The sequence below is a fragment of the Borostomias antarcticus genome, assembly GCF_949987555.1.
Source record: "Borostomias antarcticus genome assembly, chromosome: 21".
Classification (NCBI taxonomy): Eukaryota; Metazoa; Chordata; class Actinopteri; order Stomiiformes; family Stomiidae; genus Borostomias; species Borostomias antarcticus.
The window spans coordinates 15,956,655-15,981,564 of NC_140254.1; the positions used below are offsets into that span (position 1 = coordinate 15,956,655).

A 24,910-nucleotide genomic window follows, 5' to 3' on the forward strand; every position below is an offset into this window, starting at 1 on the left:
TTGCATCTTACATATTTTGATTTATTGTACAATCTGCTCTGGAAATACCGAAGCACAAGGAAAATGTAACATTTTGGGAGATCTCTTGCATGGTCCTTAGTATCATTTATATGGGCTGACCACAGCACAGGAGAGAGCAAGTTACAATTAATACTGATTCTAGTAAATTAACAGGAATGTCATTACATGTATGCAGTCTATATTGTTTTAGTTTTAAATGGCTGTGAGCGATTCCTAAAGATGTACGATCTTAATCGTAAAGTTTAATTTTGCCATTTTGAGTTAGGGCTGGCTCCTTGTTCCCCTTTCAATCCTCAGGCCTTTCCAGCAAGATCTTAGAATTTTGTGGCTCTGGGCAATAAAAAAAACAAACTCATGGTAACATGGGAAACTTTACATTTGAAACTATTTTCATTAGTATTCCATGAATACATAGGCCAAATAACAGTTTGCTAACAGTTTTATTCCTGTGAACCTGGGACTGTACTAAGAACCTGTACTAATATTCTGTGACACTTGAAAGGGTAAAAAAGAGCCTTTCAGATTGAAGGGTCCTGTTAATGGAGAACAAATCCTTGGCTCTTTACATACTTTAATGTCACTGGCATGAATGAGGAGTCAAAATGACACATGATGATACAGATGTTTGCAACATGGCTCCACTTAATGGTATTCCCTCCACTTATTTGAGATAGGCCTTGTAGATCTTCTTTACTTTGGCCACTTCTTTCTCATCTGGGTCGATGCTGTGGTACCACTTGTACCAGGGGGCACTGGGGGTCATTGCTGGAGGAGGAGGACTGCATCCTACTGCATCATGGGAGTTGGAGTAGTCCTCTCCTATGAAGTCAACATGAGAAACCTGGAAGGGCATCAACCCTAGATGAAAAACAAAAATATTGTTTGGTTAGGTTGTAGTTTAAAGAGAACTAAGTTAATGCAAGCACTGACAGAGGCCTCTTGATGATGCCCTCTTTAGCACAGATTGTTTTACAATGTATTTTTCTATATACAGGAACCTCACCATGGTCTTGTGCTGTGTTGATTGCCTTGTTTAGCTGTTTTTGCTGTTTCATGCAAACACCTTTCGTGGGGGGGTGAAAAGATATGTTATGTTATGAGATATATGTATCGGTTTCATGGTTGTGTAAATCATACTCAGAACTAACAGCTTTGGATTTATCCTATCAAAGACAATCATCCCCCAGGAATTTGTAGTTGTTCCCTTGGCAGATTTCTTCCTCCAGGATTACCTGTCCGTGTGGAGTCATACACCATCCCTGTGTAGGGACTGATGAACTGCTGCAGCAGTTTCACATTCTACAGGGACAGAAACGTAAACGTTAGCCTAACTGTAGTGAAGCCACCTCAATATGTAAAGAGCAGTTCTATAGTGAAGTACATGAATGAATGAAGTCCATCACAATGGTGCCGTGACCCAGATGTCCAGTGGTGTGGAGTGAGTTTACGGGGGCAAGTATAACGAGCAAAAACTCTAAAGTAGAGTAGTCGTTGAGTAGTGAAACTCACTCTCCTAGTATAAAGGATGTGCTAACGACCCTGCAGATGTCGATATCTGTATTTAGGCAAGTTTCTATGATACTCAAATGTTATACTGAAAAACACATGTAAACACTGTCTCCATTTCCAAAACAAAATGGAATTGGACAGTTTAATTGTAGCCAGTTAATTTGTAGAATGTGGACACAAGTGTGGACTGTCTGGAGCATATTCATGTAATATGGATTCTGAGACCTGATAATGGATGATGACGTTGGGATCTCGGCAGATTGGACAGGGGTTCCCACACATCTTGCTGCCTCTCTAAAGAGAAAGCAGAAATCAATATAAAGAGTTAAAGAAGCAAATGGATCCTATGAAATATGTGCTTTGTAGACCAGTAACAGCAGATCAAGTCAGATTATCAATCACATTGGTCGAAATCAAAGAGTGCCTACAATGCAAGTCTTTCGTGTCTTCTGAGGGGGAATGCCTCCCTTGTGGTTCCTTCTGTAATTAGCCCACACTGGATTGCTTCCATAGCGCTCGATGTACTCTTAAGAGAGAAATATAGGTCAGTGGGAATGGGGGAAATTGGGAACCATGCCAACTCTATACATGGGCAAGACATGCATAGGCAACTCAATACCATGAAACCAGTAGTAATAGGGAATTATATACCTTCATATATACATACCTTCACTCTCAAGGTAGTCCCAAGGTCTGTCCTTGTAGCGGGGTAGAGACACGACTGCCTCCGCATCACTGCGGCTATCCAGAGATGGGGCGGTGCACAGGTGGCTGGTCTTCAGAAGCGGGGACACTGTCTGAGCCCATACCCTGACAGGTAACTTCTGTGAAAATAAAGCATACAAAAAACACCCTAACAGTTTGTCCTCGACCTATACAAGCCCTGTTTAACTTCTCAGGTAACGTTCATATTACCACTGTCCCCTTGGATAAATGCGTCTGCTAAATATTTGTAATGTAAGGTACGACCTCCATGTGTAGTTGGGTTTGCTAGCTCGGGCACGTCATGTACTAATAATATAGTATCTGTGTAAAATATATAATTTGTGCAGGGGCAGCTTTCCCAACAGTCGCAAGACAATTAGTAACGTTACATACCTTTGTATGCTGAATTTTTAGTATAAATAAAGGCGAAACGCGACTGAAAATTCTCCCTATGCCTTGTATGGATGCCGCCATTTTGGCTTTTACATTTGAGTTCAGAGGTCAAAAGTGGAAATATTTTTACATATTTTAAAACGTTACTTAAATAATGTTATTCGAATATTACCCCCATTTGAATGTCATCAGAATGACCATGTTCCCAATAAATAATAGAATAATAATAATAATAATACACGTTATACATGTATACACCTTTCATACAAATAAATGCAGCTCGAGTACTTTACAACAGAGAATGTATATGCACGGAGTGCTTCACATAAAAATAGACACACACAAAAAAAAATCAGGAAAATAAGATATAAGATAAAACAATAAAAGAAAATGGCTGGGTGGGGGATTTCTAATGTGTGAATCTCAATACTTTAAGGTAGCCTACTTCCTCGTATTGTATCCTCTCGTTCGGTTTTCAGATGTGTGCATGCCATGGATGTATTAATAGAACATGCACAGGTTAGGAAATACATTGCCGTTGCTTCTTGATAACTTTCCCTAATCGGATAGTTGTAGTCCATCAGCGGATATGAATGAAAGGAAACCGCAAGAGGAAGCAACTTCACACTATTGGGACATGGCCGTGCTTCAACACTCCGCCATTTTGTAAATGTTTTGCGAAGAAATATATATCATAAATATAGTTTATAACCCAGTAAAAGCGAGATAATTATTCGTTAAACGCAGTAAATCTGTTAACTGTATAGGGACATGTGACATAAATTGGACTTGATCAGAGAACTATATCAATACCGAGCATCGCGCCGGGTTTTTGTCCTTGGAAAACCATGAAGGTCATTCAGCATTGGAGCGCGTGACTTAAGACTCCATTTTGTTACCAAGAACACGACGCGGATGATGTCAAACCCGTCAGGCCTATATAAGCAAACTCCTCCCCTCTCCCCTCATTCCTGGATCTGTTCTGAGGTGAGTAGCTGCGGCAGAGAGATGTGGCTGTTTTAAACAAAAACTAATGCGCAATTATACATAAGTTTCATCTTGTACGATTAGACACATTAGCCAACATTAAGGTTAGGAACGACGACGAGAAAAGGAGCTGGATAATATTTTAAATGTCTTTCGTTGTCTTTTTCAGGTCTGACTTTGTCTCGATGAAGATTGGGCGTCGAGGACTTTGAACAACCTGAAACTCAAAAATCATTTTTTTTCTTCAAGTAATGGACATTTGATTACTATTTTTGCCTCCAGTTTGTTCCAGAAGGAAAAGATAGCTTTTAACTTCCACTACCCCGCCCATAAAAGCAGTTTTTCAGCCATTAAGATGGTTATAAAACCATGACGGTTTACGATATAAAACTGATGAATTAAGGGATAGATGTTGCTGTAAAGCACAATATTAACGTATATAGCTACCCGAGACGCTGAGGAGAGGTATTTTATAGTAAGTGTTTATTTTAAAGAAAATTATCCGAAGATAATCCGAAATTCATGAAAAATAAGTAGATAATGGCTAGTCTCCGTACGGGGTTAGCCGTAGCTCCGGGCTGGTAGATATGAGCTCACACAGGAAAGTCTCGGAGCCAGAACGCTCCGTTTCTTTGTGTGTGAGACTGATGTACGATGTTATATTAACGATGAAAATGATATAGCCAGATAATTCGTAAATTAACCATAAGCAATCTATTCATAAAGATTGCCGTAGGCACAGAGAGGGAGTACTTTTTGCCTGTGAATCTGGATTTTTGCTGCCAAATTGAATTTAGAGCTGCTCCTTGGAACAAACACCCACCGCAATCTATACATAAAGATTGCTTAGATTGAGGAATACGGACGGGAAATGGGTCATTTCGTGAATCGTGATAATGTGGTTCTTCTTAAAAGCCTAAACTTGATATTGTTGGCGATATAGTGCCAGGGCAGTAATCTTCGTCCTACATGTTCATGGCAATCTGAGGATAAAGATTGCAGGATCGAAAGGCTCAGGGGAAAATATTCTTCCGAGGTTCAGAACAGGTTTTGCTGGAATTGCCTTGCAACAACATGGTGGACTGGTTGTTGTTGTGTCATACCATAGAGACTCAGACTGTCATGGCTTCGTCCTGCTCTGGAGCGACAGTCGAGGAGGTTGTTTATCTAACGATCCGTGTCGCAGTTGTGTAACAGCCTACATTCGTTTGGTTCTAGCTTCGTTTCGGTTTGGGATATTGTAGGCTACATTTCCAATGTAGTTGCTTTTCTAGTTTCGCTGGTATTTCAACCATTGTTGTTCTGCTCTCAACGAGGTTATCACGAAGTGGTTAACAAAAGAGGGCAGGGCTTGGATATCCATGTACCACGGGGTACTTTTCCACTCCCTCAGTCATAGGACCAACCAGCCGCGCAGAGGACTGGAAGCAGTGACAGATGTCCCTTTGATAGGCTAACGGCTGCTGAACTATTACGCAACTAATGTTTTTAGCAAGGCTCATTCATAATACACGAGTGTAATAAGTCAACTAATTGAAGTACTCCTTCAACTTGTTTCCATAGATGGGTACTAAAATAGAACCGTAGCAGACAAGATATGGATAGACATATCCGTAATGGTAAAGGGGTGTAAAGTAAGGTGGGATTCTGGTGTGTTTGCAATGCAGCATTGCATTAATAATTTTAGGCCTATGTAAATGGGAGCCCATTTTAAATGTAGGACACAGAAAGATGTTCTTTGTATAGATAGGCCATAGCAGGCTACTTCTCACCTATGTTCTATTGCCATGTATATGCACACTCACTCTCTTTCCTCCCAACGAACTTTTAATGAGGTTCATGTCTAACTATTCTCTATTGGTTTTGTCTACATGTGACAGTGACATTTGCAGGAGTTGTGTGTTGTTGTCCCCTGTTGTGGAGTTCTGAGACTATATAAAACTTCTACTACAACAGTTTCACGGGTAAGACCAAACTGATTTCTCACACCATGACACCCAGATCCATTTCCTGGAGATGGTCATTCAAAGCACCTGGTGATGAAAAATAGAATGTTTTGCTAACAAAAAAGCAATTAATACTCATGTAAACATGAACTACCTCTGCATTGAATTGAAGAAGATGCATGCATTCAGATCCCGCCCCCACTTAATCTGAACTAAACAGACAGGGCCATAGATGGTATTGTGTTGGTACTAGAAACACATTCAAACAGGGAATAGTGATGTTGTAGTGGCCCCACGTTTTAACTGTTGACACAGATATAATCATTTTGTAATGAGATCATTATCTAAGTTTACATACATCAAGTGTTTTGTACAGTAGGTAAACTTATATTGCATAGAAAAGTGCTAAATTACATCAGTTGTTTTGAGAGTTTTTCTTGCTTGCCCTGTTTTTTGTGTAGTTATTTATTTTTTCACATGTTGCAGGCCATTTATGGCCAAACTAAATTGGAGATATACTGGATGATGCTTCAAAACATTAAGTTGATTATATATATTGGTTTTAACTGTAGATACATAAAACAATCTTTTTTGTGTGACATAAGATTACAGTTTACATGCAGGGATCTTATTTTATACACCATATTTTACCTGTAGATGGTAGCTGATGTCCAGAACAGGGTTCACTCGTATTTATTTGTAGATGGTAGCAGATGTTCAGTGCAGGGTTCACTCGTATTTATTTGTAGATGGTAGCAGATGTTCAGAGCAGGGTTCACTAGTATTTATTTGTAGATGGTAGCAGATGTTCAGAGCAGGGTTCACTAGTATTTATTTGCTTCTGTATTCTATTTAGTAATAATTCTCATCTTTTCCTATGTACAGTATAGTGCATGTAAAACAAAACATCTTTTAATTTATTTAGTCTTATTAGTCATATATAGGCTACACATTTTATATTTATCTATCAAACATTGCAACATAATTTTGTAGACCATCCCCCTCATTACGTTTTTTCAGTAGTTACAATTAGAACATTTGTCATAAAATGCTGTAGTGGCCTTAATGACCAACATGACTCCTTCAAGTTCTTTTTGCCAGCTGTCGTTCACATGGAGGAACCTGCTGGTGGTTCAGCATTTTTGAGGTCCTTTCTGTGAAATGTTCCCAATAGGAGGGCAGTAGCCACACTCTGCCAACACTGTTGACTGACATATCCCTCCACAGCGGAGCAGTGATCAACAACTAACAACCTTTTTCCTCTTAATATCCTAGTCTAAGCCCATCTTTGTTCCAGTTTTTACCTCTGTATATTTGTTTTATGAAGACAAAGAACCCCTAATGAAAATATTTTGTTCACGTTTTGTACTGTCTCTAAATAAAACAGTAATTTAAATATGGATTACAGTATTTGGGGAAGTCAACATGAACATGAATGGTATTGGTTCTTGAGTCTTGTCGTTGTATGTCTCAACCTGCTAGACTGACTCCTTTCATCTCTACTTCCTGATTGGTCCAGTCTCAGAAGAACCACAGTAGATGTTTTTGTTCCCCTGCCTCAGTGTAAGGCATATTTCTCAAAGGAAATGAACAAGAACTTCCAGGCCTAGCCTTCTTACTCTTTATTGCAGCCTGTATCCTTTTGCTATGAGTGAACAGCACGGTAGTACCCTTCCCCTCCCCTCATAGTCAACATCCCCATCGAACTTGACAGGAAAAATACAGATGCTTCCAATAATCCGTGTGAGTCATGAGGCAGGGCTACACTGCGTTGCAGTGGGGTGTCTGGTTGTGCTGCAGGCTTGTTGTGTCTGGTGTTGTGGGACTGGTTCTGACAGGAGTACGTGATGAAGACCTCTGGTTCATTGCAGCACTGCTCAGCTTCGTGGACGGAATACGTGTAAACCGGGATATTGAGTTTCAGTTGAAAACCAGAATAGAAAAGAGAGTTTGGGCAGTTTATTCCTGTTTCTTATGACGCAGTGTTTGTTCCATGGAGCTCTCCAAAAAGAAAGCCCTCCCGGCAGGCCTTAAAGAACATTTGTAGAGGCAACATTATGATTTTTTTTATCATTATCTTTCCAAAGATATGCTGTGAAGCACCTGAGCATGTTGCTGGTGTGTATTAATGTCCTGTGTCTGTGGTGTGTTCCAGACATGGCTGTGGGCCCAGTGGACCCCAGAGAGATCCTGAAGGGAGTTGAGGCGCTGCTGGGGAAGGATGGGGAGCTGCGTAGCCTGGAGGGGGTGCCCAAAGTGTTCAGGTGAGGAACGGGATCACTGTCAGCTCAACATGCTCAACTTCACCCTGCTGTTGAATCTTTGACTAATCACAAGGTGCTACTCATACTTCACCATCCCTCTAAAAGCCCATGACAGGACACATGTTCTTATTGCCTTGCCCTTATTCCCACAGTCTAATGAAGGCCTCACACAAGATGGTGAGCAGGTGTATGTACCTGAACATCCTACTACAGACCAAATCCCACGATGTTCTCAACAGGTAAGCTTATTCATTTGACCTACCCTCCCTTGTTGGATAATTAAACTGGTTAAGTAGCTTTCACATGTACTAGCATAGCTATGAACTATGGCCAACACTACTGTATCTATATACCACTATGTATCTGAAACAATTGTGTTTTTGAGTTGATGGAGACCTGTGTGCCGACGAACATTTGGAACGGTCAAGGAGTTGCTTGTGTGGAAGTGAAGTGCGTGTAAGTGCAGGCAGGGTCAAATGTAGTATTAAACAAATGGAGCCAGGAAATAAGGAGCTGCACTGGCCCATGAAGAGCATGTGAGGAGTGAGCATGAGTAGACGGTCATGAAATAGAAAACATATAGCAATGAGGTTTAATGAGCAGAGAACAATCACTGGGAGTATGCCTAGAAATATATGAGAGAACATGTTTTTGTGGAATTGACAGTGACGAGCAACTGATGTACAGAAAGTCAGCAAAGCCGCCTCTGACACAAATAAGACGCAACTGTATAAAAGTGAAGTGTTCCGGGGTCAGTTTTTCAGTCTCCTGCAAGATGACTCGGCTGTCGTTATTCTGTAACAAGCCTCCGCCGATGTACTCGGCTCGAAAGTACTTTGTTTGCTGAAGATATAGATTATTGTGACAAAGGTCAAATGACACAACACCCTCCACTATTGGGGCGTGTTCGGTTGCGACTCTCCGACTACAGTTTGAACTGATCTGAGACCAGTCTACAGTCTGTCTATAGCTCCTCTCTAACGCCTGGCTCCTCCCCTCGCGCAGGTTTATCCGCGTGGGCGGCTACAAGCTGCTGAACGCCTGGCTCACCTACTCCAAGGCCACCACCAACACGCCCCTGCTGCAGCTCATCCTGCTCACTCTGCAGAAGCTGCCCCTCAAAGTAGACCACCTCAAACAGGTACACCCCCCCAACACACTGACCCCCCCCCCCCCTATCCCAACACACTGACCACCTCAAACAGGTACACCCCCCCCCCCCCTATCCCAACACACTGACCACCTCAAACAGGTACACCCCCCCCCCTACCCCAACACACTGACCACCTCAAACAGGTACCCCCCCCCCTACCCCAACACACTGACCACCTCAAACAGGTACACCCCCCCCTACCCCAACACACTGACCACCTCAAACAGGTACACCCCCCCCCCCTACCCCAACACACTGACCACCTCAAACAGGTACACCCCCACCCCAACACACTGACCACCTCAAACAGGTACAACCCCCCCCCCCCACAAACAACACAGCCAAACTAATAGTGATTGTGGCTCTTCCCTCAGAACAACACAGCCAAGCTGGTGAAGCAGCTCAGCAAGTCCGGGGAGACGGAAGGTGAGTTTTACAGCTTCCTCCTGCCCTGTGTAGCGTCCACCGCATGTCCCAGTGTGAAACGAGCGTGAGTGTGTGAGTGTGTGAGTGAGTGAGTGAGTGTGTGAGTGAGTGAGTGAGAGTGCGTGCGTGCGTGCGTGAGTGTGTGCGCGTGTGTGTATATATATATATATCTATCCCCGGAGTTCTGCTGCATTTCTAACGACGACTGTCTGTGTGTGTCAGAGCTGAGGAAGCTGGCGGTCGTGGTGGTGGACGGCTGGATGGCCATCATCCGCTCCCAGAGTGTATCTGCCAGCGGAACCTCTCCCGCAGGTACACACTCCTCTTCTCTCTGTCCTCTCTCCCTCACACACACACACACACACACACACACACACACACACACACACACACACACACACACACATATACTCACTCACTCACTCACTCACTCACTCACTCACTCACTCACTCACTCACTCACTCACTCACACACACAGATAATTTTGCCTGTGTATCTTAAACCTGTTCATGCCATCCATCAGTTTAGTAAGCCTTTACTGCCCCCCCCCCCCCCCCAGATAAGAAGCGTAAGAAGGAGGAGAGCAAGGTGCCGGTGCGAGAAGTGAAGAACGAAGCGGTGAAACCAATGGAGGAAGAGAAGAAGAAGGAGAAGCCCAAAGCCCACGCCCCCAGCCACGCCAAGATCCGCTCCATAGGTAACCCCGCCTTCCCCCCGCCTGCCTGGCACACCGCTCCGCCTGCTGGAGCCCCCTCTCCCCCCAGGCACCAGGCTAGACCCGTCTTCTAAAACCTTGTGTTTTCCTGACAGGCCTGGAGATGGACACCCCCGTCCCCGTCCCCGCCAAGAAGCCCCCCGTGGCCCCCCAGCTCGGAGACAAGTACAACATCAAGCCGACTCTCCTCAAGAGACCCAGGTACAGACAGCCTTCTATCTGAGCTCTGTGTGTTTACTGCCCTCTTCTGGCTCAATAGAGAACTACAGACTAAACGCTGCCCCCGGGCGGTTGAAAGGAAGCACTAACCTCCCGTGTGTGTCTCTCTCACCCGAGCAGCTCTGGTCCAGGGGACACTCCGCCCGTAGAAAAGAAATACAAACCACTCAACATCTCCACCAACGCCACCAAGGAGATCAAAGTCAAGATCATCCCTGCACAACGTGAGTCCCAACACACACACACACACACACACACACATACAACTCTGGTCTCCAGGACACTATAGAGCACATGAAAGCACATTGTGTTGCCTCTGTGTATGAAATACGCTATAAAAAAGTTTGATTTGATTTGACATGAACACACACATCTTCAGGATGCTCTATAGTGGTGGTAGAGATGGCCATGTTCTCCGGCTTGGCTACCATTGTTCTAGCTAGCTGCAGGTGCTAACCCACACCTTCTGTTCTGTCTCGGGCGCAGCCATCGAGTGCACTGGGTTCCTGGAAGCCCTCAACTCAGCCCCGGTGCCCGGCATCAAGATCAAGAAGAAGAAGGCCAACGCCAAGGGGGCTGTCTCCCCGACGTCCAACAAGGTAAGACCTCAGCCCAAGATCAACACACACACACAATACCCAGTACAGCTACATACAATACAGCTCTGTATATAACACACACAATACAGCTCTGTATATAAGCCAACTTGGGCACGTACCAAACGGTTTTCCTCTCTCTCTCTCTCTCTCTCTCCCCCTCTCCCCCTCTCTGTCTTTCTCTTCTCCAGCCGGCTCCGTTTGACAGCAAGCCGCCCTGCTACTCGTCGTCCCAGACGCGGCCCTTGTCCCCAGACGCCCAGCCCTCCACCACGCCCCCCCACGAACCTCCGGAGCTGGAGCAGCCCGGCACCCCGGTGCCCGCTGACGACCCTGAGGCGTCTGACAACGGTAGGAACACCCCCCCTTCCCCCCCCCCCCTTCCTCTCACCCCCCCCTGCACCCGCCCGCCCAGGTCTGACCCTGCCCTGCTGCCGTCTCTGTCCCCCTCCCAGGAGAGAAGCCCAACGCCCTGGCCGATCCCCGCGGGGAGGAAGAAAACCTGACCAAGAAGGGCAAGAAGAAGAAGAGCGTCCGCTGGGCGGAGGAGGAGCAGCTGAAGGAGTACTTCTACTTTGACCTGGACGAGACCGAGAGAGGTGAGACGACACCACAGACTCAACCAGCAGCTCACATCCCGTTCCCAGAGCACAGGTACGATTGTGAAGACCAATGGAGTAACATTCATATCCTCTCTGTCTCTCCCTCTCTCTCTCCCTCTCTCTCTCTCTGTCCCTCAGTCAACGTCAACAAGATCAAGGACTTTGGCGAGGCGGCCAAGCGCGAGCTGATGATGGACAGGCAGACGTTCGAGATGTCCCGCCGGCTGTCCCACGACACCATGGAGGAGCGGGTCCCCTGGACCCCGCCGCGGCCCCTGACGCTGACCGGCTCGCTGGCCGCCTCCGGGGCCAACAGCACGGAGAAGCTGTCCCAGAGGGAGCGCGAGATGGGCATCCTGCAGGAGATCTTCCTCAGCAAGGAGAGGTGAGGCCTCGGAGGAGGAGGAGGAGGAGGACATCTCAGCGGGTTGTTTTCTCTGGACGGTGTGAAGTGTTGACGTTCTTAACCCCCCCCCCCCCCCCCTCCTCCTCTCTCCCTCCAGTGTGCCCGACAGTCCCCACGAGCCGGAACCAGAGCCTTACGAGCCCATGCCTCCACGCCTCATCCCCCTCGACGAGGTACGCCATCCTCCGCAACTTCTCTGACACACACACACACACACACACACACACACACACACTCGACCTCTCTGACACCCCCCACCCCCCCCCCCCCCCTCCTCTGCTCCTCTCCGCAGGACTCCACCATGATGGACGACAGCTACATGGAGCCCATGGACACGACCCCCCAGCCCGGCTCGGCCCCGGGCCCCGTCGAGGCCTCCAAGCTGCCCCCGGTCCTCGCCAACCTCATGGGCACCCTGGGCACTGGCGGCCCCGCCCCCCAGGCCGCGGGCGCGCCCGGCGCCGCCCCCATCCCGCCCACCGTCAACGTCCAGGAGATCCTCTCCTCCATCATGGTAAGGGAGAGAGCGGAGGTCCGGTCTGGGGATGATCTCAGCCTGTTTGCCGGACCCCGGGGTGTCCTAACTCTCTGCCTGTCCCTCTTTCTCCCTGTCCTCCAGGGCGCCCAGGGGAACCAGTCCACCGAGGACCTCATCAAGCAGCCCGACTTCTCCGACAAGATCAAGCAGCTACTGGGGTCACTCCAGCAGACCCAGGCCCAGAACCCCCCTGCAGGACCCCCGCCCGGAGGTCAGCACAGCACCCCCTCAACCCAACCCCCCCCCCACCCCTACAAGATGATACATGTACTGATGTCTAGCCTTGTCCAACACTGGTGACTGACTGTGTGTTTCTGTGTCTCCAGTCAACCAGGGTTTGCTGGGCCACGGTCCCGGCATGAACAACATGAACATGGGCAACATGAACATGGCCATGCAGATGCCCATGAACGGAGGCTACCCCCCCAACAAGCCCCCCGGTGCCCCGCCTCACTTCAACCACCCCCCGCCCCCGCACAACCACGCCCCGCCGTTCAACGCTGGCGGGGGCCCGCCCCCCCGCATGATGGGGCCGCCCCCGGGCCAGGGGCGAGGCGGGGACAACGGCAACTACTGGGGCGACGACTCCATGAGGGGCGGGCCCCACCGTGGTGGTGGTGGCGGCGGCGGGGGAGGGCACTTCCACCGCGGCCGGGGGAGAGGCGGGGAGCAGGGTTTCAGGGGGCGTGGCCGAGGGGGGCCTAGAGGAGGCCTCAACAACATGGGAGGTGAGTCATCCTGTCGCCTCCGCCGTTTCCAAAATTGATCACTTTCACCCCGCGAACGTCTCAAAGATGCATGCGGCTGTGTCTCTTGGCGCGTCGTAACGCTCCCCTCTGCTCCTCTCCCTCTCTCCTCAGACATGTCCAAGAGGCCTGTCTGTCGCCACTTCATGATGAAAGGCAACTGCCGTTATGAGAGCAACTGTGCATTCTACCACCCCGGCGTGAACGGCCCTCCGCTGCCCCCCAACCACCCCGCCAACAACCAGCATGCCCCCCATCCCCAGCATGGACACTAGACGCGACACTCCGCGTCCCGCCCCAGAACTGTAACAGAACCGGACCTCGGAGAGAGTACTTTCGTAGACCGGGGTTCTCCTGTGCCGGGAGTTCTCTGAAGACACGCGAGAGTACAAATCCACAAAAGGAACTAGGGTATAAACCGGCCTTTGCTTTTGTCTAGTTCTCCCCTCATACACTGAGGTGATGAAGCTCCTGCCTCTGTGTTCCACCTCTCTCCCTTCCCGGGGGGCGAGGATACTCGCCTGGCAAAGTGCACACAAACACTCCCCCTCCCCTCTCTCTCTCTCTCTCTCTAAAAGTAGGGGCTCCATAGCTGTGAGGTGAAGAAGATGATCAGTGATGATGACGATGATGATGATACGTTTATAGATTTTTTTAGTATAATCATTTTTAACACAGCCGTTTCAAGAGTAATGACCACTATGTTCATGTTGCTGTGGCAACCGGGTATAGATGCCTCCGGGGTGTTACTGCGTTCAGTCAGACCTGCTATGGGCCGGACTCTCTCTAACATGAACCCTGTCCTGCCCAGGTACGCTGGGCACGCAGCCAGGCCCAGAAACAGGGCCCCAAGTGGAAGCTGTTGCACTATGCACTGTGTTCCCAACTGTGGTTCTGTTCGTCTTTAAGCTATTGTTAGAAAGAAGCGTCCAAAAGCCAGTCCGTGTTTTACATGTTGGGAGTTAACTGGCGTACGTATGGCGCTTGTAGAGAACATGAATGTCAAATGAACCAAATGATTCCTATGTAGAGGTGGGTGGATCTGTTTCAGGGGGTCTGGTGACCCAGGGACTCACTGGTCTGCTGCTCCCCCAGTCACACACAAACACACCTGTGGTGTTCACTACTTTAGATTTTCCGCTATTTAGCAGCACTTCAGGAGGGGCAAGTCCAAGCCGCCACCTACTAGCTCGACAGGAACTACCACTTGCTGCTGGTGCCGTTTTTTATATCTCTCCATCCTAGCGACGCTGTAGAAAGGCTAGGCCTCACGTCTCAAACATTTCCCTGAGAGCAAATAAGACTACAGTGTTGAAAACGTGATCGACCAACCCAGAAGAATGGCCTGAGCACTGAAAATGTACATGTTGTGTATTCTACTGAACTGATGCTCAGGGCTATTTGGAAGTGCTATTTTGCCATGAAGTGTCTGGTAATGAATGTGTCAGATTGTTTCAGTTGTGTTTCTACCAGAGAAGGAACAACAGGGATGGCTCTGCTTGGTTCCTCATGAGCCTTTTTTTTTTTAATCAAGCGCCATTATGGCAAATAAGGCTTTCCCCAGCCTCTGGCCTGGCTTAGCAGCCTCATTGGTTCACCAGGTGTATCAGATGTGACAATCATGAAGGTCAAAAGTTCTTGATTCCCTGTGATTCACTTTTTTTTTTCTTTTTCTTTCTGGAGTGCATATTCCACCTATCGTCTTGTCACTGCTCCTCTCTTGTCTCTGCTCAGACCTGCGCAGGCGTATGTCGCCTTCAGGCTGGTTTAGCAGTGCTCCGTCAGTGTTAGATTAAGTCCAGTCGGAAGATGGATCAGCTATTCTCTGGGTCAACTATTTCAAGTGTTTTCTGTGAAAACAGTGGCCTTCATGTCTCTTGTGGGACTGTAATTATGGATTTTTTCCCCTTATCTTCTTTGGTCTGTATTTTTTCAGTTTTTATTTTGATACAATGTTGATAATTGACCTCTCTCCAGTTGAGGTCTAGTTTTTGTTAAGAGATGTTAGTATCTATGTGGCTGTGTAAATACATACACATGTTCATACGCATGTACATATTATCACTATAAGTATTTTGTACATGATGTATTAAATAAATGTTATACAATTGATTCAGGCCTTCCTGAGTGTCTTTTTTTGGGTGTAGTTTGACTCTAATACTTTTACACACTAATTAATGTCTAATGCTTTTATCTCAACATTTCATTATGTCAGCCACCAGGGATTCATCACTACAGGAATTCTCAGAGTTGATCTCAATTGGTATCACTAGATATGACAGATTAAACTTGAATGGAGACCTCATCATTCATATTAATAAGAAGGATGACTCCAAAGCTATGGAGCCTATGAATCTACTGGACAGCTTTGAACTTACCCAACATGCAAATGAAGCCACTCATCGGCATGACAACACTCTGGACCTAATAACAACAGGGCTAAACATTGATCAGTGCTCCATTTACCTATTTCTGACCATCACTGTGTTTTTGATAACAACCTAGTCTTTAAAATTAAAAGGTAATTTGGGATTCAAAAGAGATTCCATGCCAGGCTGAAGCGCAGTTCAGCTTTGAGGTTGTTTGAGCCATGCAGATATGAATGATCTTTAAATTATATGGTTGAAATTTTCAACAATATCTTGTAATCTGCTTTTCTGCTCCACTAAAGGTCAAAAAGTGGTTGACTGAATCGCCCCATGGTTAAACAATAGTGTTAATGAGATTAAGATCATCTGCAACTGAAAGAAAATGGGGGAAAACTAGGCACATAATTCACTGTAAAGCCATGGTGACCAGCAATACATCTGGCAAGAAAGGACTTTTCCAAGATTATCTAACTATAAAGGCAGGGATCTCAGTCAATGCCATTTTATTTCTATAGCACCATTCATACAAATCAATGTAGCCTCCCACCACCTAACACCCAGGGACGTGCACAGATAGACACGAGGTGGTGCTAGAGCACCTGCCCTTTGCCCTCTGGACATTTTTTTTTTTTAAATTATTATTATTATTATTTTTTTTTACAGTGTAGGCCTACTGTATGTGGCCCATGGTGACATCGATCAATTCTCGATTAAAAGCGTGTAATAATAATGCCCCAAAATGCGTTGTAATTTTGCCCCCCCCCGCCCACGCACACACACAACGTGCCCGCGACACACCCGTGCCCCTCCCCTCCCTCTCTTCCTTTGTCAACGGTAAACACAAAAAGCGGACACAAACGGCACACACATCTCCTCCCCTGCTCTTTCCCCATCCAGAGTGATGACAGCCAGCCAGCCAGGTAACACATAAACCAAACGAGTGTATTGTTTGCCCCCTAAGCTTCAGTTGCCAAACTATAACTATTTATTTGTCTCTGTTGTGAAGTAAGTCTGATGTAAGTCGTATGATACAGCGCCAAACAGCTGAGCCTAAATTATCCGACTGCCCACCTGCGTAACAAGCTAGCTAATCATAATCAATTAATGGTAATCGGTAGAATGTGTTGTTGGTATACTTAAGCTGAATATTTCATATTATGTAGTAACCTAGGGCTGCCAAGACACGCGCGTTCAGCCTCTTCTTACGCTGACCTCTGGAATGCCACAACTCCTAGCAGCGGTAACATTTCTGGTGAATTCACACTGAAGGGGTTCGCTGCTGCCCTCCAGCATGTAAAGCCAGGGAAAGCTCCGGGACCTGGCTATCTGCCCGGAGCTTATACTCCATGCCGTGCCTGCCTTGAAGTCCTGGTTAAATGTGTTCCTCTCTTCCTGTTTGCGCCAACTCAAGATCCCCCAAATCTGGAGAAGAGCCCTAGTTGTCGCGATCCCTAAGCCGAATAAGCTTGAACGGGACCCCAAGAGTTACTGTCCCACCTCTCTGCTATGTATACCCTTCAAGATCCTCAAGTGCCTCATCTACGCCCATGTTGAACCAATCATCGACCCGCTGCTCCCACAGGAGCAGGCCGGGTTCCGACGTGGGAGATCGACCGTAGATCAAGTCACTCTGATGACTCAAGCCAGGACAGCTTTTCTGCCAAAAAGAAGGCCAGAACTGTCTTTATAGACCTAATGGCTGCCTACAACACCGTATGGCACCCCGGCCTCACCTGCAAGCTGCTCTGCCTGCTGCCAGACAGGCACATGGTTAGCATGATCATGGAGCTTGTCTGAAATCGCAGCTTTACCCTCACCATCAATAGCGGACAGCGAAGCAGGTTGCGACGCCTTAAGAACGGCGTCCCCCAGGGATCTGTCCTGGCTCCCTTCCTTTATAACATCTACACCTACGACCTGCCAAACAGTCTCCAGGAAGTAAGCCTACGCAGATGACCTTGCGCTGATGTACTCAGCTGGAGACTGGCAGGCCGTGGAGGAGACCCTGAGCCAGGACATGCAGACACTAGCGGCATACCTCCGTAAATGGAGACTGAAGCTCAGCGAGGCAAAGACGGTGTCAGCGGCCTTCCACCTTAACAACAAGGAAGCCAAATGTGTGCTCCGAATTCACATCGATGGAACACCCCTGCTATGCTGAGCCGAACCAACCTATCTCAGTGTGACATTGGACAGGTAGCTCACGTTCCGCCAACACCTCGAGTCACTGCACAAGAAGATAACAGCTCATGTGGCATTGATGAGGCGACTGGTCCAATCAGGCTAGGGCTAGGGCTGCCATTGCGTATGCCAGCCCTAGCCCTGCTCTACTCAACCAGTGAATCGTGCACACCGGTGTGGTGCTGCAGCGCTCACACCCGCCTCATCAATCCGCCTATAACGAAGCCTTGTGCATCGTGACGGGATGCCTGCATCCCAATCCTGGGACAACCTTCCTATCCTTGCAGGCATCCAGCCCGCTGACCTCCGCCGCACAGAAACCACATGCCTGTCTCACCTGCCGGGCCGTGGAGCCTAAACACCTGCTCCACGACAGGCTAGCTGCAACAGCAGAGCCTCCCCGGCAACTCAAGTCGAGACACCCTTTTGTGTGTGCCGCACGGGATCTCCTGCAGCAATGCAGAGATCTTAACATCAGTGAGGCAAGATGGGCGGATTATACCTGGCACACCTCCAGACTCCGTGATTTCATCCCGGACACCAGTCCTTCCCCCACCGTGATGAACTTCTGACTGGCGTGGGTGAGGCTTAACCGCATCCGGACTGGCGTTGGACACTTCTGCTCATCAATGCACAGATGGGGCTTGGCATCCTGCGCGGCGTGTGAGTGTGGCGCTGAGGAACAAACCGCAGACCACGTCATCCAGGACTGTCCGATATATCAGACACCCAATGGAATGCGTGGCCTGACGGTCGTGGATGACGAAACAGTGACGTGGCGTGCCCGGATATATAGCCCAGGTGACCCCCTCACCCAGGCTCGGGGTGATAAAAGGATAGCCCCTCGGCCCCGAGCCTGGGGGGAGAGGACAAACCAACCTTACTCAAACGATGATGAAGAAGAAGAATGTAGCACTTTACATAAAAAGAGATGGATAAAAACATAAATCATGTAAACACAGTGAGAACAGATTTAAAAGAAACAAAAAGTAAACAAATTAAAAATTAAAAGATAAGAGAAAGATAATATAAAATACAATAAAAAAAAAGATACAAATGAAGTGGAGACACTACAGTTGAATAGGATTTTTTTCCTTTAAAGATATCCTTTTTTGCCAGTTTAATTTTCACATCAAGAGAAATGTTTTTTTTTGTATTACACGTTAGGTATGCAAATTAGGCAATAACTCATTCAATATGCGTACATTTGTATACATTTCGGTACCTACTATCTAAACAATGGATAAAGTCAGGCTTAAAGTTTTACTTTTGTTTTGACAATATACTAAAAACTTAAATATTTACAGCTGGGTTTGTGAATTTCAAAAGATGAAAAAAGACTGCATACACCCATTAAAAATACTTTTTTGGCTAATTTTTAGATGGGAAGACAGGAAATTTTTAGACAGGAAATGCAATCTAAAATGAAAAGACAACAAGATATTCACAATTGCAGGTGTAAATATTTGCAGAATACATCTGAGAATCAGTATGTAAAGTTTAGTGAATGCACCTGCCCTGGAAGTTGAGATAGCAGGTACCGAGTGACGTCAGGTACTGAAAAAACGTAATTTTAAGAAAATGGCCGATAAAGATAAGCATTATCAATTCATATGCTTGTTTCACAGGTACAACAATTTGAAAAATAGTAATAATAATAATAATATTGTGACATATTGTCCCCAAATCCAATCCAAAACCTTCTTTGTCTAAACTCACCTGCATCCGGTTCAGTCACGGTTCAGTCAATCAGTAGGTAGGAGATCCGTGTTCTCAGGGCGGGGCTGGGCCCAGATGGCAGATGCAATGTGTGATCTGGAGTGGCTCTTTACCCTAACCTCCCCAATCAAATATTGACCAGCTGCTATGACAACACACAGCAGGAACCCACAGAACAGAGAGAGTGAACAGAGAAGGACAGCCTGAGCTAAGGACACATCAGCACTTAGCTGCTCCAGTAGCCATCCACCTCAGCTCATTTACAGGCTACAGGGTTCAAGGAGAAGCTATTGTGGAAACCAACTGCTTTCTGGGTGATCAGGGCTGTTGTCATTGGATGACTGCATGAGTCTGACTCCATATTAGGGACCTCACAAAGAAACATTTTTCTTCAGGTACTTTTGAGTTTATGAAGCAGAATTACAACAAGGACAAGCACCTATACAATCCATACATCAGATTACACCAGTGTTTCTTTGTCCAACAGTTGTCATTAGTTCTATTGACCCACAATATGAAAAGATTAATTGGATAACTTATTAACTCTTTTGAAAAAGGTTAAATACAGATCCCTATTCAAAGTAGGATTTGACCAGCTGTGGAGGACAGTTGGAAAACGACAGATTAATTTTGTCTTGAAGTGCTTTAGTTGCCGAGGAGGCCCTGTCTGGATTGAGTCTGGGACAAAGCTCTCTTTGATTTCAGGCTGGTCACATTATCCCAACTCTGAGAGACCGGTGTATGCTGAGGGGGCGGGGCATTGAAGAACTGAATCATGATAGAACTGACAATGGGTGATATGAGAGATACTCTGAGTTGTGTAGTTGTGAGAGTTAAGGTGGGGTGGTGGTCAGTTAACAACCCCAGCATACTGGATCTCTTTTATAACAACTCACTCACCTCTGCAAACTGCTGAATGACAAATGTACATACAGTAATATGGGAGGCTTTACCTTAGGCCAACTCAAACCCCATTATGTTCATGACATCCTTATGATAAGTCTAGCAAATGACTAGTAGACTAGAGTAACCACATGCTAATCCCCCTAATCCTTATCAAATATGTTTACTGTATAGGTCATTCATAAAGAACGTCACTCTCATTGGCCTGACCTGAGCCAATCGTAAAAAGCCCTGTCATCCAAGTGTCAAATTAGATTCCTTGATTTTGCACTGACTGTCCTTGGACCACCCCCCCCCCCCAAAAAAAAACAAAACATAATTCAACAGTTCCTCTAATGTCAACAAAAAATCAACAACCCTGTAATATCTTATTCAGACTTAAAAGAGATCAACTACACTTTGACTTTCTGATTAGAATGACACTCAAATGTTTACTCCCGTGTTTTCAGAAGGGGTATTAGAGGAAGGAGAAAGTGCAGGTATAGAACTGGCCCTCCGCACACATTCCAGCGGAAAGCGAGAGGGAGGGGCGGGGTCGTCCGCTGTGCAGGTGTATAAAAGCGCTCCAGGTGAGAGCACAGTGACACAGCAAGTCCCCCAGCTGCAGCCGGAGCCACACAAAGGTACCAGTTATAGCAGGTAAAAGATCTGGCCTCCTCCTTCCTCTCTGCCAGACATCTCTCTTCACTGTCTTCTATCTCTTGATCTCATCCTTTATGGTGAAGGCAGCTGGAAATGCTCAGAACCCTTTCACTGCTCTTCACAGATGCTCCAAATGCTAAGAATACACCTGTAATCACCTAAAATGATATATTGGACGCATTCATTTATTTATCCATTTAGTCAATAGTCAGATATTGTCAAAATGTCTAGTTGTGTGAGTGTCGTGTCTGTGTGTTTCCAGAGAGAGCTAGTGATCATGATCAGAGGGCTGTTGTCAATACTGCTGGTCCTAGGGACCGTCTCCTCCCTGGAAAAGCCAGAGAAGAAGGTTGCGAAGCGAGGGAACAGGATCCCTCAGACTCTCTCCAGAGGTACGTCTCGCCCCACTCCGGCCCCGCCTCTCACTCTCAATGCACTGCCCGACAGAAGAGGTGTGGGATTGTGATAAGCCTATTCATGGCATCATCTCACAGTTTCAAGGGTTCTTTGTTGAGTAGCCTGGTGATTGTAGCTAACCAGGAAGTGGAGATGATGCAGCATGTCTGTTGTGTCTGCAGGCTGGGGCGACCAGCTGATCTGGGCTCAGACGTACGAGGAAGCTCTGTACTGGGGAAGGCTACAGTAAGTCAAATAACTCTTACCAGCTTTTTTCTTACAATGTTTTCCTTGATTTTCTTTCTTTTCTTCTTATTAGTGTCGGAGAAGGACGTAAGAGAAAAGAGAGAGAAAAACTGACATTGCCTTTGTTTCCATAGGAACAAGCCCCTCATGGTCATCTTTCACTTGGAGGACTGCCCACACAGTCAGGGTAAGGCCTGACCTCGGTCAGATCAAAGTTCCTGCTTGGTTATGAATGGGAATTCCACCTGACTTGGAACCCTCTTCAGGGATCCTGATGATGCAGGATCTTGTTCAAACATCCAGAAGGCATTACTGTTTGAGAGCAAACAGTCATTTGTTTGCTGAGGTTGTACGACACCACACATCCTGGTACCAGCCTGTGTGTGTGTGTGTGTGTGTGTGTGGGGGGGGGGGGAATAAAGCCTAGGTATTAGAGATGTAAGGGTATGAAAACTTCATTATAGTGACAAAATTATCATGATTATCTGTATTATCGTGGTATTGTAAAATGTGCTGAAACCTTTCTTAAACTACTGATACACACGCTGAAATTATTTCACATGCTGAAATTATTCCATTATTTCAGTTTTATACTGAAAACCACAAAATCAGCAGCATTATGCACTTTTTGTTTGCATAAACATTAAAATGTGTCTTGAAGAGTGTTGCTAACTTTATTTGATGCTGGACAGTTTTTACAGTGACTTTTTCAAAGCGCAGAAATCAAACATGGTTTTAGTGATAATTTTATTGTGATAAATGTTTTAAAAATTTGTCATGGTTTATCATTATACAGGTTATCCTTACATCCCTAGTAGGTATCACTGCATTAATGGATGCTGGTGTCTTCAGTAAATATGACATTCCTTTCATGTATTCAGCTCTAAAGAAGATCGTTGCTGAAGACAAGGAGATCCAGAAGATTGCTGATGAGGACTTCATCGTCCTCAATCTTGTGGTATGCGTTAGTCCAGACGTTTACAGTGATGGTTTCTATAGGGAAAAGCATAATATGAAGGATATTGCTTGGGCGATTGGTGTTCACTATTATTAAATATGCTGACCAACCGTATGCTTTTTCTCCTGGTACTAGTATGAAACAACAGACAAGCATCTCTCCCCTGATGGACAGTATGTCCCCAGGATCATCTTTGTCGGTGAGTCATCTGTCAAATTCTTCATCTTTAATTCTGCATTAACCATTAAATATCAGGTCTATCACTACCCAGGTCATGAACACTGTTGCATCAAACTGTTCACTCTCTCTCTCTTGCTCTCTCTCTCCAATCACTCGCTCACAACCTTCGTCCAGATCCCTCGATGACAGTGAGAGCTGACATCACCAGCCGCTACTCCAACCGCATGTATGCCTATGAGCCATCTGATATCAAACTCTGTAAGTATCACCGCATTTCTGACCACCTTGATGCACGAGACACCATACAGAGAACAGTGCTATGGAGATCAGTTCTCTACAGAGAGCATGATTAAAAAGTAAATCATGAAAAGTATGGATTCCTCGGTCTTGATAAAAGTTGTACATGAATCGCTCTGAAGTTTATTTCCCTTCACTCCTGCAGTGCTGGTCAACATGGACAAGGCCAAGAAGCTACTGAAGACCGAGCTCTAAGCTCTGGGTTGTGACTCAGATGACCAAAGACCTCGCTCTAGACTTCTGAAGCTGAGGAGCCAATGACATGCTGTCCCCAAAGTCGACGCATGTCAAACCAAGCACTGGAAATAATACCTTAACTAACCAAGTCTTTATTTTCTCAAAACACAATTTCTTTATTGAATTCTGTTACTTCCCTTTACCCATCTGTCTTTGTAATGCATTGCTGTACATCTGCGGTGTCGTTTAAATAAATATAGTGCTATTATTATACAATGCCCATGTATTCTCATTGAGATATGTATTAAATACAAATTCAGACTATATCTTTGAGGGAGAGCATTGTGTGTGACTAGCAAAGTGTGCGAGGTGTAGACAAACCAGCCAATCAGGAGGGTGAATGAATGAGTGCTGTGTTCCTGCTGACTGGACCTCAGGATCACATCCTGAATGGGCGGGGCCAGAGGAGTCACAGGGTTGCTGGGTTACTGAAGCCCTTTAGGAGTTCCTGGTAATGCAGAGCAGTGCGTCCGTGGCAATTGCTGGTTGGTCATGGGTTTGGGGGGGGACGGACGGACGGACCCTATGCTAATGATACTCCTCCTGAAAGCAAATTAAAGCATTCTTTTATGCAGGTTCCTTTCCATTTCCAGACTGCAGTGTTTTGACAATGGTTTAAGCCATGTGCTTTGCATTGCTAATGCCACAGAGCGGGGAGCCTGTTGAACCAGGTAGAGGATCACATTTGAAACTTGTTTGAGGAGGACAACAAAAAAACAGTGTATGGAGTAACTCAATGACATTTGTATTTTACTGTGGTTTACAGTACAAAGGCTCAGGTAAATGGTTCACACAACCATCCGTGTGGTGGCAGTAGCACACATCAACAACAGAGGATTCATGCAAGAGGCCAAACACACAGCACACAGTCAGGCTGAGGCCAGGAACACTGATACAGCAGTGAGCAAATACACACACGTGCGCACACTCACGCACACACTCACACCTGAGTGCAGATCTACCACCAGGGTTTCACCTATCAAAAATTTTCTTTCACGTCAGTGGTTGTCCATCTCCTCCACAGTTCCTAGTTTTCTAATAGTCCAGCTCACTGTTCAGCAGGACAAACAGACTTCTGGTTATTGCATTTACAATAGCACTGACCACTTTGCAGGTTTCAGATCAAAAACAGATTCTGTACAGAAAATCTGCAAAAAAGCAAATCAGGGCAGTAAAGTTCAATACCAGCAAACATAATGCATAAATAGTTTGGGAACATACAGCATATGATTATCAACATCATATCATAGTCTATCTGCTATTGAGTATCAAATGAAATGTACAAATACATTAACTGTCTTAGTCCACATGTTCACAAAACACCCTCTGTTCTTCCATCAGATTACATTTCCTGTTGTACACAACGGCCATTCATTTCTTACAATCGCTCCCTACATGGACACATCCAGTGTATCTTTTGATTCCTTGTAGATTCCTGGGGGGTATATATCAGTGGAGTGGTCTCACATGTCCCATTTGGTTACCAGGGGCTTGCAGGAGAATAGGCTGATAACACTTTTCAGAAAACACTTCACTCAGAAACCCCAGCAGCTCT

General features: G+C 46.1%; 3 protein-coding genes across 3 annotated transcripts; 2 read left to right on the top strand and 1 right to left on the bottom strand.

The window, feature by feature from the left end:
• Window positions 1-2: 2 nt before the first annotated feature.
• On the bottom strand, window positions 3-2,709 carry mrps18b (mitochondrial ribosomal protein S18B; the record flags this gene model as incomplete). Its single annotated transcript, XM_084455708.1, has 7 exons — window positions 3-879; window positions 1,025-1,084; window positions 1,254-1,320; window positions 1,756-1,824; window positions 1,959-2,056; window positions 2,198-2,354; window positions 2,629-2,709. The coding sequence occupies 7 exons, from the start codon at window positions 2,707-2,709 to the stop codon at window positions 683-685; spliced, it is 729 nt and encodes a 242-aa protein (XP_084311834.1). The 3' UTR covers window positions 3-682.
• Window positions 2,710-3,548: 839 nt separating this feature from the next.
• ppp1r10 (protein phosphatase 1, regulatory subunit 10) lies at window positions 3,549-14,815 on the top strand. Its single transcript, XM_084455355.1, has 19 exons — window positions 3,549-3,615; window positions 3,785-4,090; window positions 7,717-7,825; window positions 7,978-8,064; window positions 8,831-8,966; window positions 9,353-9,404; window positions 9,627-9,716; window positions 9,965-10,102; window positions 10,216-10,321; window positions 10,460-10,563; window positions 10,826-10,938; window positions 11,127-11,286; window positions 11,391-11,534; window positions 11,676-11,922; window positions 12,041-12,116; window positions 12,236-12,457; window positions 12,563-12,692; window positions 12,808-13,209; window positions 13,342-14,815. The coding sequence occupies exons 3-19, from the start codon at window positions 7,719-7,721 to the stop codon at window positions 13,500-13,502; spliced, it is 2,475 nt and encodes an 824-aa protein (XP_084311481.1). The 5' UTR covers window positions 3,549-3,615; window positions 3,785-4,090; window positions 7,717-7,718; the 3' UTR covers window positions 13,503-14,815.
• Window positions 14,816-20,957: 6,142 nt separating this feature from the next.
• Window positions 20,958-23,339, top strand: agr2 (anterior gradient 2). The gene is made up of 8 exons (XM_084455369.1): window positions 20,958-21,038; window positions 21,304-21,433; window positions 21,620-21,683; window positions 21,818-21,870; window positions 22,565-22,641; window positions 22,777-22,840; window positions 22,996-23,079; window positions 23,264-23,339. Exons 2-8 carry the CDS (start codon window positions 21,319-21,321, stop codon window positions 23,311-23,313), a joined length of 507 nt encoding a protein of 168 aa, XP_084311495.1. The 5' UTR covers window positions 20,958-21,038; window positions 21,304-21,318; the 3' UTR covers window positions 23,314-23,339.
• Window positions 23,340-24,910: the final 1,571 nt, after the last annotated feature.